We start from the raw sequence: 13,955 nt of genomic DNA, 5'->3' as shown, positions 1-13,955 counted from the left end.
GTAATGAATGGCTTTCACTGGTGCTAACAATCTTCTTATTCAGAAATCTGTCCTATGAACCCATACAGAAACCTGTGAGATATGAGTCACTCACACTCTAATCTATGACTTTCCTATGAAGAGGATATTATTTTTCTATATTATTAAGTGTGTGTCTCTAAAAGGCTATTTGTGAAAAACTCTATGGCCTCATATTAGTAACAGCATTAACATTTTCTCTTGGCATGTAAGTAATATTCTCCATCACTCCAGGATGATTAACCTAACAGCTACTTTTGTCATAATAGTATATGCTGTTAGTAACAGGGGAAGCTGGGTGTGGGGCATATGGGAACTCTGTATTACCTGACATTTTGGTTTTTTGAATTTAAAATTATTCTGAAAAAGTGAACAAAAAGTTAAATTTGTTCACAATTTCTTGATGCATCACAAACAAGGCTGCTTTGACTTTATTCTTTTTAAACATTTAATAAAATGGAAGATCCTGTACAGGAGAGCAAGCAGAAGGAAAGAACATCACAGGCAAATCCATGATGAAGAGTTAAATTCAGCAAGCCGTCAGTACATGCAATTAGAGACTGCAGTTTAATCGATAGGTGGACCTGGTTAGATTCAAGAGGCAGGATTGGTGTAAGGAGTTAAGGGAGAAAATAGATGTGAGTTTGTGTCAATGAGTCTTGCCTGTGCAGAGGAAGGCTAAATCTATTCACAAGTCCACTTCCTTAAAAAAGGCACCTGCTGCTGATTGGCAGCACTACCAAGATTGCTTAAGGCAGTCATAGGCAGAAAAAAGCTTATGGTGCACATTTTTTTAAAAAGAAACACTTAGCTTTCAGGTTAGTATTTCCTAATCAAATATGAAATAGAGATCAATTTCAACATGGAGGATTTATTGAAATATAAAAATGTGATGCCTATTACAATAGTAGCTCTATGTAGAAACTTATAATGAAGGAAGGAAAAACAACTTAATCTCTAGGCAGAACTCATAGAAATTACTGTAGTTATAACAAAACTATTTTCTATTTTTCATTTTCCCCCTCAAGATTGCGATTTACAAGATCACTTTATCATTTTCAATGTCAGTAATTTTATTTACCTTTTTTCTTGGCATATTTGTCTTTGTGCCTCAAGACTAATAAAATTGTGATAAATTACTGCTATGATGTTGAAATAGTTTTTCCATTTATGATGACATTCTAACTAGGATTAGTTCAAGAGGAAGTTTATATTCATTCCACTAAAAGATTCTTTGTTTACCTAAGCAGAATTCACTCTGGTTGCTTCTTCTTTTTATCCCCACAGAAATATCTACATTCTCTTGCTATAGATTCTCGCTATGCAGGTTCATATTACTAATGAGACCTTTGGGGTGCAGCCAATCAGATGATTGCTAGGGGTGAAATTTAACTTTTTTTTGGTGAAATCTTCTTGAATAGTCATTTTCTCTAGCACAAGCAAAGCATTTAAAAGACAGCTGAATTTATAGCACATGTACTTCATTTCTTGTCATCCTGTAGAAAACTGGTAACTTTAAATATCTTTCTGCATGATCATTGCACATCCTATCTCTAATTCACATACTTTAGTTTAAAATAACTGCTTCAGTCCTGTTCTCTTAAAAGGTTGTTTTTAAGCACGAAGAATTCTTTTTAAAGTGGAATTATTATGGGAAACTGTGAACTTCAAGTTTACTTTGAGAGTAGTAGAATCAGCCTTAAGAAGGACACTGATTTGGGATCCATCACACTTTCTATTGCATACTTCTTCAAAAGGAAGAAACTTTTTCTACCCCTCTGGGAGGCAGACATTTTTCCAGCACAGCACAAATAATTATTTTGAATGAATCTTTAAATTCTCGTCAGACTCCCTGTGGCTTCATTGACTTGACACCTGCACCTGTAATCAAGTATTACAGGGAGCAACTGAAAAGCCCCATAAGTGGATGATAACAGAGGACTACTGATCATGCAGGGATTGATGTTTTCTGGAAATGCAGAGTCCCTCTATTTATAAGAAGAGTCAACTCCTGGGAGATCTGGAGATTTATGAACCTCTGAAACAATTAAATACTCTTCTTTCAAAAGAGAAATGGTTTAGGGGGCTTCTCTCTGATGATTTTATGTTAAAATGACGAGAACACTGTATTCACAGATTGGGGCTGAAGACTTCTCCAGGTAGCTGTTTAAAGACAGAGTTGGAGCTGAAACTCATGTAGAGCCAGATGCCTCAAGTCAAAAAAGCACTGGGCAGAGCTAAGAAAATACAGGGATGAATTAATGTCAACTCCCAACAGAAAAAAAAAAAAAACAGCAGTTAAGAGGCAAATGATATTTTCACGGCTTTTCCATTGGAAATAGTAAAGATTGTATTGTCAAGCTCAGATGAGCTTTTCTCGGGGCAGACCCTGGATGTGTTAATTGGGGTTGAATCCATTTATCTCATTGATAAAAAACTGAATGTGAAATTAAGAACATTGGTATTTCTATTAAAGGAAAGTTCCTTGATAGATATCAAATTGATAAAATGCCTCTAGATCAAAAGGGAAGGTTAATTTAATTAGAATGCAGTAATTGGACTTGTCCTGACTCAATCTGGAGCTAGTGTTAATTTTCTGAAGTTAGTCTTGAATTCTTCCTATCTTATGGTGTCTATAAAATACTTTGAGCAAAATAAACCCTTGAGGTTTATGGAATTTTATGTCTGAAATGACATAACAGAGTCTAGCATTTGATTTTAAATTGCTCCACTGATTTAGCTCTTCTGGTTTTTTTTTTTTTTTCTTGAGTTTAACTGAATATAATGTGAATCAATGACCCTGGAAGACAGACTTGTTGACTAATTTTCCGTCTTTGGTTTAACCTTCTGTTTTTTCCTTAGGTAATTATCCAGCTGATATCTAGCCCAGTTGCAGTAATTTCAAAAAAGCTGTTTGGTGAGTACAACTTTGAAGTACAATCAACATGATGACTCCTTCTGTACAAAACTTGTGGATCAATGAGGCACCTGCTTTTTTCCCCCCCTTTTATTTATTACAAATGTGGGATGGTTGTTCTAAATCCAAGAGAATTAGAAAATGAAAGAGTAAGGAGCTACGTGAGTGAGTACCCTCCCACTGAATGAGCGTTGGGGAATGCTCCCCTGGGAACCAGGACAGAGCAAACTTACCAGGAAGAGCAAAGCATTGAGAGAGTCTGACAAGGGCTTGTTTTTCTTTGTAACCCAGCAGCTTGCGCAGAACCTTGCCTCTTTCTACGTTGTTCTCAAACATTATTAAATATCTTTGTAATTGCTTTCAAGGGACCCAAGCCACTGTGATTTCTTTGAAAAACAAATCCACCCTTTAGATAAAAATATTATTGTTCATGGGTCTGATATTGGTTAGTAGAAATTTCAAGCTCTGAAGAAATATGAATTAACCCTAAACAGGAATGAAATACTTATTATGTTCATTTTACTAAAGACATGACTTCTAGAGTTGGAGTGTTTTGGATGAACAAAATGCAAGTTTAAACTCCTCTTTGCTACGTTTAATCCACTTGGTTGTGATGCTGTGTTTTAAAAAACTGGTTCCATGGCAACAAATTTGAAAAGGCATATTCACTCTCCCTGTGGTCAACAAGTGTGGGATTGAATTGCTTGACATCAGAATGGTTTGAGTAGGAAAAAAAAAAAAAAAAAAACAAACCAAAAAACCTAAAAACAAAAATACAGAAAAACAAGCCAGACTGACTCAGAGGAGAAAGCAGTCACTGTAGATAATACATTAAATGAAAATGAAAATGAGTATTTCTGGCGTTGTTTCAGTGTTCATAGACTGTCTCCAAAAGCAGCTGTAGTGGTGGTAAGGCCTGAGGACTGGGAATGGCTTTATCTATGTTGCCTAGTTCCTGATCTCATCTACTAATTGAACAGTGATGTGGTTATGACATTACAGTGCTGTGTCTGCCCTGCCCCGCCCAACTAATTGTGTGCCTCGAGATAATGTGGGAGTGGGCCAGGAAAGGCCGTCTCTGGGCACTGATGTGTTACTAAACCCCACGTCTGCATAAATAACATCTTCTGGACAGTTTTGCAAAAATCTAATCTTTGCTTTGGATTTGGCTGTGTATTGTGTTTAAAATTTCAAACAAAATTTTGAAAAATGATATGAAGGACAACTCTTTTTCTTTGGACTTCTCTTTCACTATTTTCTGCCTTGGAAGGATGTGCCTAGGGATTAAAAGTCAGGAGGAAAAGGGGGAATCCAAGAACAGTCAGTGATGCAACCAACTGATCGCAGCTTTTTTGGATGCTAGACTCATTTCTCAATAAAGTGCAGCCAGTTATTGGGAAAATTTCCTATCTATTTTAATTAGAAAGGTGCCCTTTTTTAAAAAAATAAATCTATGCAGAATTTGTGATAGAAGCCTACAGATATCAAGAATATTTTAAGCCTCATAAATACATATACCATGGAATCATCTGTTCTATGGAAGGCTTGAAGTGCCAAATTTCCTATGAGATTATTGATGACGTCAGAAAACTTTTTCTCCTTGGAGTTCTAGACTGAAATTTGAGACTATATTTGTTTTTGCAAATTTAACAATTACAGTTATAGCTAAAATGTACTTTTAGTTTTCTTATGATACTATATTTAGAATTAGTGCTGTAAGAGTTCCATTGGTGAAATAACAATAAACAAAGTCCTTTTACTATTTCCAGGAGTAAGTGTCTCAAATGGAGTCCACTATATCATGAAGCATTGGGTTAAGTAGGTTCCAATGACTTGGCATCAACATTACTGCTCCTTCCGCAACCTCATTCTATGCCTAACTAGACTTCTTGGAAAAATCTCATGAACAAACTGGTTTAAAGGATTAGTTTGTTTGCCAGTAGGTTCCTGGAAGGAAAATATTAGGTACCAGAGGGTGAGTGTATATGAAAGCTAAGGGTTAGTAAGTTGAGAATATCTAAATTAAACTACGGTTGGTGAAGGATTCACTTGGTGATAAATGGTTAGGTTTCTGGGGCAGGGCTTTGTTACTCCTATTCCTTTTTGCACACACCAAAGCTCATTTTTAGATAATGGTGACTGATGCCAGGGAGTCCGCCTGGCTCAGCCCTATGCTTTGATAGAAAATAGAAATTCACCACCTTTTAATCTCCCAGAATCTGACCACAGGTGGGGTATTTTTTTCCCCCCAAGAGCTGTTATTAACACCTCCTCAAAAGGCAGAGAATATTTGGAAAATTCAGGAAGGAATCCTAATTGATCCCAAAGATTTTCTATCAGAAAAGCTTGTTAAAGGAAAGAAAGAAAAATAAATCTCTTTCTTTTCAAAGAGTTGCAATCTGTTTTTAGGAGGATACATATAACTAACATTTAGGAGTTTTCAAACTGACTTTGCAGCTTCAGCTAAATAGGAAAAAAAAAAAATTAAGAATGTGTTTCCTTTCAAGCTTTTTGATCTTTTTACAATTATAAAAGAGATCTGATAAAAACAAACAGTAACCTGACATGAGCTGTTAGGGCGATCTTAGTCATCCAAAAAGTCAGTTTGGGTTATTTGACATATATAGTCTATTTTATTTTTATTTATATGTGTCTCTATGCCTTAGGGAGAGATAGGAAAGAAAGGATTTAGCAGGTAAAGATGCCTGATTCTCACAGAAATCATCTCCCAACTAGTATTTGCAACATTTTTTGGTTTGTTTTTGCACTGGTTGAAATGGAAACTTTGGAAAAAAGATTAAAATGAACACTTGGATTTGCTGTTCAGTAAAAGACCAGTGTTTCAGAAGCCTTGTAACTAATAGTAGATCTGTATGGGCTTTGTTGTTTATTTGGGCTAGACTCAAGTTCAAAATCATATCTTATATATTGATTAAATATTAAAAATTAATGTAAATATCAATATCAAAATGAAATCACCCTTTTATAAGTATAATTTAGTAATTTAACTGTGAAATTTAGAAACTTTATGGTATAAAAAAGTAAGGGAGGGACATTACTCTAGGCATTTTATGAGATACCTGCATAGGTCAGTATATTCCACAAAATAAGTCAGTAACATGAAAAGCATGCCCAAACCATACTTTTATTTGGCTGCAAAAGCCAAATTACATATGGCAAACTTCTATTTTCATATGAAACCTAGTAATATGTTATAGCATTGTTTTTAGAAAATGAGAATCTATCTTACTCAAATACAATGGCTTCCAAATAACTCAGTATAATCTGTGATGAAATCTTACATTTCCTTATTATAATTATTTCATTTTAAAATATTTTCTTGTCAACAGCATAGATAATTCTCAATATGATAATGATTTTATCCACATTACACAATTATATAAGCATTATTAGAATGTAGAATTTTTCAGGATTTCTTCGAGTATTTTTCAAAGTTTAATGTTAAGATAAACATACAAAGGTATCTGTAAAGAATATATATTTTCCCAAAACTGTTCATCTGATCATATCACCTTTTTTTTTTTTTTTAATTTTTGACAGGCAGAGTGGACAGTGAGAGAGAGAGACAGAGAGAAAGGTCTTCCTTTGCCGTTGGTTCACCCTCCAATGGCCGCCGCTGCAGCCGGCGCACCGTGCTGATCCGATGGCAGGAGCCAGGTTCCAGGTACTTTTCCTGGTCTCCCATGGGGTGCAGGGCCCAAGCACCTGGGCCATCCTCCACTGCACTCCCTGGCCATAGCAGAGAGCTGGCCTGGAAGAGGGGCAACCAGGACAGAATCCGGTGCCCCGACCGGGACTAGAACCCGGTGTGCCGGCGCCGCAAGGTGGAGGATTAGCCTATTGAGCCACGGCGCCGGCCCACCTTTTTAATATTTACAAAATTTAGTTTATTTATTTTTAAGTGAAATATTTTGAAAAGTGGTGGTTTCATTTGCAAAGGATGGGATATGAAGTCAAGTATCTTCACATTCAAGAGTGGGTCATTTTTAGAAAAGATGTCCTTAGATAATTTACCTCTGTCTTACGATGTGGCTTCCACAGGTTTAGTAAATATTTTAAACTCAAAATCAGATTGGGAATCTAGGAAAAGTTTTCTGAAAAATCTTTGGGTCAGATCTTCAACTTCTTGAGGGAAATCATTTAGTAAATTAATCACCCTACCAATATATTCTTCTGCATTTACAGTTAAGAAATTAGGGCTACACTGTATTTGGACTGTCAAAACTGAGCAGTAACTTTGAAGGTAGCTAATTTCTCTTGGTCTGTCTGGTTATTAATATCAATTTTTCTACTACTTGAATATCAGGACTGTAATACCCACAGAGCAGCATTCTTACAGGTAAGGAAATACGATAAATATGATTCAAAGAGACATACAATCAATAACATTGCTGTAGTGTCTATTTGCACTTAACATTTATAGAGATAGCAGATTATGTTCTAATGACTGCTTTGGAATATTATCATACGGAGCTTTCTTAGGTTCACTTTCAGAAAAAAATCAGTTTGAGCATGAGTTTCCCCCCACTGCCACCCCCCTGCCACTCCTGATTTGGATTCAGGAGCATCACTAAGGGCAATTGAGTGTAGAAGGAGTATCCTTGGATGAGCTACACAGGTTGAAAAGAAAGATTACTACTGCATATTCCCTAGGGGGACACCTCTCTGACACTTTGAAAATATTAGGGCAGCATGATTTGAAAAGAGGTGAACCAGTCAAGCAGTGGTGAAGTCATGCACTGAAAACACTGGGGCAACCAATCTTCATGAAAAAGGTTTGGGTCATGGTCTTAACTACGATTTCATTTTGCTTTTTGAAGTTATTTAGTACTGCTCTAAGCAAATACACAATAATTAATATGACCACTATATTAAATGTCCTGGAGGAGATTAAACAAGAGGATCTTTGATGAAATTGAAAATTGGGACATCTTGGTGGGCAGGAAAAAGTCACAGAAAGCTGGATACTTACCATTCCTTGTAGACTGGGAAGCTGAGACACTTTCTCCCTTTGGGCTTGGGGGAAATCCCACCTACCAGTGGTTGCTCTGTCTACAGGAAAGACATTCTCTGCCTTGGGAGATGATGAATTGATTAGGTTCTAAACATGAATATATTTTTTAATTGTTTACTCTTCCCAAGCAGTCCTTGTAGGTAGATTACGATCAGGATTGCTCAACAATTGAAATGTGATAGGTGATGCAAAGACAATGAATATGGCTAGAATTGATAAGTACTTAATGGTAGAACAGAACAGGAGAAAGGCAATCATCCTTAAACAAAAATGTGCAGATAGATATGAACGAAAGCTAATGAATCCACTCATAATAACACCTTTCTTTCTCTGTAAGAGAAATATGATTTTATATCTCCTTTGCATAACACACTCACTTTTGTATTGGTTGAAATTCACCTATTTCTTTGCTGAATTTTACTAATGGCTAGAATGTCCTGGCCATGCAAAGTGATTATTATAACAATAGCTAAAGGCCAGTTAAAAGTAAGGGTGAGATACAGTATTGTCCACTGCCAAACATTAAATGGCCAAATGTTCTTGAAGTTATGAAACTACACTCAGGACTTGCTTTGAATGAAAGATCAGAGAAAACAAACCAGAACTGAAAGAAAGATTCTACATCTGGAACCCAGGGACACTTAAGTAAGTCTTAATAGGGCTGATGTATATTTTTGAGAAGGTGAAGTTTTGTCACTATCACAGATGGAAAGGGCTTCCTCATCTACTTGAGGAAATCTTCTAGTTGCTTCTATAGAATCTTCACTGATAGAGGGACTGAATCAATATCTGTGAACAAATTAAAATTTTCTTACAAGTTGAGAATTGCTGGGCTACTGCTGAAGTCTTAATTAGTCAAGGATGCTTTGGTCACTGAATTACTATTTTTTCTGTTTAAAGAAGTAAATATTAGCATTCATTTTATATTAAACCAAATATTAAGTGTCCAGGAGACATCTCAATTGCTTGATCTAAGAAAAAATGTTTAAATTTTACCTTATTTTCTTCACACATGAAAGTGTGACTACATAATGATGTAGAGGAATTCTAATGAAAAATTCAAAGGTGATCGGATGAAAAAAGTATCATGTACCCAATAGAAAGTTTCTGTCTATTGAGGTATGAACTAGATCCACTGATAATTATGTAAACTCTCAAAGAGATACCCAAATTCTAGAGACTGTTATTTTTCTCTACAAATGCTTATTTCAATTTTGGTGTCACCTCTTCCCTCACTGTCTTGATTATATGGTATATGAGATCTACAACTTATAAAATTAAAGAGTCAAATTATTTTTGCTAGGCAGAGCTCTGGGAATTGAAAGCAATATAGTGCATGATACTAAAGAAATATATTACTTAAGTACGTTTTAGCAAGCAATGATTCTTATGATCACTTTTATTAAGATTTAATTGATATAATACTATGTATGCTAAAAAGTTGTCTGACAGTTATTTATGGTTTTGTGTTCTTAGATGCAGGAAGGATATAAATAGGATTGGAATAAAAGATGTGATACACTAACATCCTATATTTTCTTCAGCATAGTAGGATAGAAAATATTCTGGTACTATGCTTTCCTGAGACATTAAAAAGAGAACATTGTTTCACCAAAGGGTTCACATTTGCAAAAGTTTGAATACTGGATGTCTTTCTTTTGGATGAGGATATCAATTGCACAATAATACCTTTTTGGTCTTTATTTCTTCAAAACATGAAAACAAAAATGACACAGATGACAATGAGAATAGAGAAAACATTCCATACACAATATGCTGTAGCACTAACGATGAAATCAAACAATTAGAAACTTTATTTGTCCGTGTCAATGTGTACCATTTATAAGGAATAGCACAAGTAGTGTAGTTTCCCCCTAAAGCTGTGCACAATACACACAAAATAAACAAAATGAAATAATTTTACACAACTATTATCATTAATAACAACCCTGAATAACCAGAATCATGTTTCCTCTATAGCATGAAAATTTGAAAAGCAAAAGAACAAAAAAGCTTTGAAGTTGAAATTGACCAATAGCAAGAATTTTTTTTTAAGTCCTCTCTGAAAATTTGCTATGGGGTTGATGACATTCCAAACATGGCTAAAAATGAGTGCAAACTCTAACGTTTAAACAACTTACTTGGTGTTTCTAGGCTAGCTTTTCACTTAGTAAACATCCAGAATAAAACCACAAAAGGATGGATTAGAATGTTCCCCACAGGAGTTAGGGCACCAGGTTGTTCGGCCACAGCAGGTTAGAGGTGGGATCCCCAAGAGAGATGAGGTGTGGGTTGTAAAGTACTACTGTCACAAAGATTAAAAACTGGGATTGACTTGGTCTTTCCCATGATCTGGGTCTCTGAAAAGACTGCCCTTTTGGGTTTAAGATGCAGATATGTGCAAGGATAAAGGTGATTTTCCAAACCCATGCTTTCTACTCTGTTAGGTAAACAAAATCTTGAATATTTGGACATCTGTATTTGTATGGTTTCAAGGTGTTTTATGTTCAGAGTTACATAATTGTAGTTTTTTCCTAGCAAAATATGACTGTCTCCACATGGCTGTCTTAACTTTTATGAAAGGAAAGAGCAATCACATTAACTGTCATCCCCCCGAGGGCAGGATCTGGGCCAGCTTGTTCATGGCTTAGTCCCCAGGAGGCAGCATACTGCCTGGCATCTTGAATGGGTAACCAGGATTTAATTACTCATTCAGTAGCCAGGTGTTTTTTTCAAATGACAAATGATCAAGATTACTGAATAGAAGAAAGGACATATATTTCAGCAGGGTTTATTTCTTAAGTATGAATCAACTCAGAAGGAGAGGGATATGTCCAGCATGGGATTCCTTAGAAACAGAGGAGTCTGGGGGAGGTGTTACTACTTCGAAAGGTGGGTTTATCCATGCTCTTTGGTATTTATTTTGAGATGTAGCCATTCCTATGCTCCTGGGAGGTGCTGATCTCACTGAATTGCCCCCTCTGGAGTCCTAACTAGAGGAGAAAAGACCCACTGGAAACCCTAACTTTTTTTCTATTCAACATGGCTAACCACTGATAGAAGAGTCTTGATGGGATGATGAAGGAAAAAGGGCTCAAAATAGCCTTTTACATAAAAAAAATAAGCTGAATAAACTGGTAGTATCTACTATCTGTGCCAGACAGAGCAGATATGTAATAAATACTTGGAGGCAGGGTAGGTGGGGGTGTGGAGACGGTGGTTCTGACAGCCCAGGCACATCTAACACATCCACTTCTCTACCATGCCTTTTTCTTTGGCCTTCCTGAATTCACAAGTGATTCTTAGAGGCCTTTGATATGTTCCACATGGCTGCTTCTCTATGAAGATCCTTATAGTTCGCCAGCTACCCTCTCAATAACTTTAACTTCTCCTCATGTGACAGTTATTGCTTCTTAGAAATGAATGTGCAGATTCATGAACAATAAGCCATTTTCTCCTTGTATCTCTACTAATCATCAAACTCAACAACAACACAAAAGTAACAACTGAGGTGAAAGGAAACTCACTTATGTCTTCAATGTCCAATCAACATTGCTGAATGGGAGAACAGTATATGCTATACTCTATTATATACAGATACGCTTTGATTTATTTGTTTTTCATCCATGCACGGTGTAACAGGTATCACAACAACATTCCCAAACAGGCACATGAAGAAGAAAGCAAATGTTAAGTCATGACTGGAACAGGAGTGTGCAAGCCATGGATGCCTTTGAAAATAAAATGGACAGACAATCCCAGGCAACATGGGACTGCGACACAAATGGATGCGAATGGAAAAAGAAGATGTGCTTTTTGAATGGGTTATTCTTACTGTTTGCATGTTAGGGGCAAGTGAGCAGGAGGAGGAGGGGTGGGATGGGACACCTGCAGGGGGTTGCTGGGCTGGAATAAGGGCCTTGAGAGTCACAGTCCAGAGCTAATGAGATAAGAAACACATAATTTTGCAGGTTCTTGGGAATCTAGGCACGTTAAGCCTGTACCTGTTGAACAAGAGTGCCAGGCATAATATCCTTAAATATCAGACTATTTCTAGAACCATCAGTGTTCCTGGCTCCATTTAGGCTCCCATGCTTCTTCTTGGAGGCAGTTTCACCTCTGCTTACATTCTGAAGATAAGCATAGAATTTAGAAACACAGCGAACATATGCTTCTTTCTTCTTCCTTGCCCAGATCCTTTCTTAATCCAAATTAACTTTTAAAGTGTATGGGGGAGGTGGGGGAGATATTAATGCCTTTTTTTTTTTAATCAAAAACCCAGTTACATTTGGATGGGTCATCACTTCCTATAAAGAGAAGCAAAACCTTGATCTTCCCAAGAAAACAAAATCAAACAAAAGCCAGATATTAACCACCTCCCCAACCGCACTGAAAACAACATCAAAAACAAGAAAACATATCAAAGCCTTAGCAATTTATGAACCTGGAGAGTACAGCCCTGCTAGGCTGAGCTGCAGTGATGACCCTGCTGCCATGTCTTGTTCAACATGAAGATGCCCCGGGAATGGGAGGTGATGGTTTCTCACTTCGGCCCTAGTACAGAGTATGCTCTTGAAGCTGGATTCCATCAGCAGGTAAGTGAACATGACAAATGTCAGTTTCCTCTGTTCATTATACATAATTTTTATGTATATATATGTATATATATATATATAAATTTGCTATATCTGCTTGTTCCTTTAGAAGCCTTTTATGTGGCAGTAGGCCTCCAGGGAGGAGAAGAAAATGTACAAGAGCCACAGGAGCACAAAGAGGCAGGATGTGAGGAGCTTGGCAGTCCGGGGCCCACCCAGCTCACCTCCGATTTCTGGCCTCCGCCGATACAGCAGCACCCCCACATTGATGAAAGCAAAAATGGTGAAGAGAGTGACCGAGAAAGCTAGTGTGCCAGGGGACACTTTGAAGTGTTCCCCGTTGGCCGCATGGTAGATGGCAGCGATGGACCAGGCCACTCCGATTCCCAGGAACACGTTCACCGCGTTGCTGCCAGTGACGTTACCTATGGAGGCGTCTGCGTACTGGTCCTGGGTGGCAGCCACTTTGCTGGCAAAGGTGTCTGCAGAGGAAGAAGAAAAAGGCAATGACCGTCAATTAACTGCTCAAAGATGTCCAGAGTGCTGGGCGCTTCAGCTGTGTATGCTCGAATCAAATCCTGATTATAGGCCGGCGCCACGGCTCACTAGGCTAATCCTCCGCCTTGCGGCGCCGGCACCCAGGGTTCTAGTCCTGGTCGGGGCGCTAGATTCTGTCCCGGTTGCCCCTCTTCCAGGCCAGCTCTCTGCTGTGGCCAGGGAGTGCAGTGGAGGATGGCCGAAGTGCTTGGGCCCTGCACCCCATGGGAGACCAGGATAAGTACCTGGCTCCTGCCATCGGATCAGCATGGTGCGCCGGCCGCAGCGGCCATTAGAGGGTGAACCAATGGCAAAGGAGGACCTTTCTCTCTGTCTCTCTCTCTCTCACTATCCACTCTGCCTGTCAAAAAAGAATAATAATAATAATAAAAATCCTGATTATAAAGCCGGCGGCCAAGACTAAGCTTGGTTTTCTGAATCTGTTTTGTGTTTAAAAGAACAAGATCTAGGGTTTGGGGTGTTGAGGGTTTGTTACTGATTGAGAAATAATCTTGGTCAAATTATTTTATTTATTTTAAAGATTTGAGAGAAAAGAGACAGAGAAGTCTTCCATCTGCTGGTTTACTCCCCAAATGGCCTCAGTGGCCAGAGGCAGGCTGATCTGAAGCCCGAACCTTCTTCGGGCCTTCCACTGTGGTTGCAGGGGCCCAAGCACTAAAGCGATCTTCCAGTGTTTCCCTAGACTGTTAGCAGGAGCTGAATCAGAAGTGGAGCAACTGGGACTTGAACCAGTGCTCTTATGGGAAGCTGGTGCTGCAGGCGAAAGCTTAACCTACTATTCCACAGCACCAACCCCTGATCAAATTCTTCTTTAAAAAGCGCAGGTTAAGCT

General features: G+C 37.9%; 1 protein-coding gene across 1 annotated transcript in view; it reads right to left on the bottom strand.

Moving 5' to 3' along the window:
• Positions 1-12,242: 12,242 nt before the first annotated feature.
• Positions 12,243-13,955, bottom strand: part of SLC8A1 (solute carrier family 8 member A1) — a gene marked incomplete at its 5' end in the record, with an annotated part of 321,178 nt that continues 319,465 nt past the window's right edge. The window contains 1 exon segment of the mRNA NM_001170958.1: positions 12,243-13,047. Within this exon segment, the coding sequence (NP_001164429.1) occupies positions 12,671-13,047 (377 nt within the window). The 3' untranslated portion in view covers positions 12,243-12,670.

The sequence above is a fragment of the Oryctolagus cuniculus genome, chromosome 2, assembly GCF_051225735.1.
Source record: "Oryctolagus cuniculus isolate XC-2025 breed Fujian yellow rabbit chromosome 2, ASM5122573v1, whole genome shotgun sequence".
Taxonomy (NCBI): domain Eukaryota; kingdom Metazoa; phylum Chordata; class Mammalia; order Lagomorpha; family Leporidae; genus Oryctolagus; species Oryctolagus cuniculus.
Note: the sequence above shows the minus strand (reverse complement) of the source record. Positions and strands in the feature narration are given on the sequence as shown.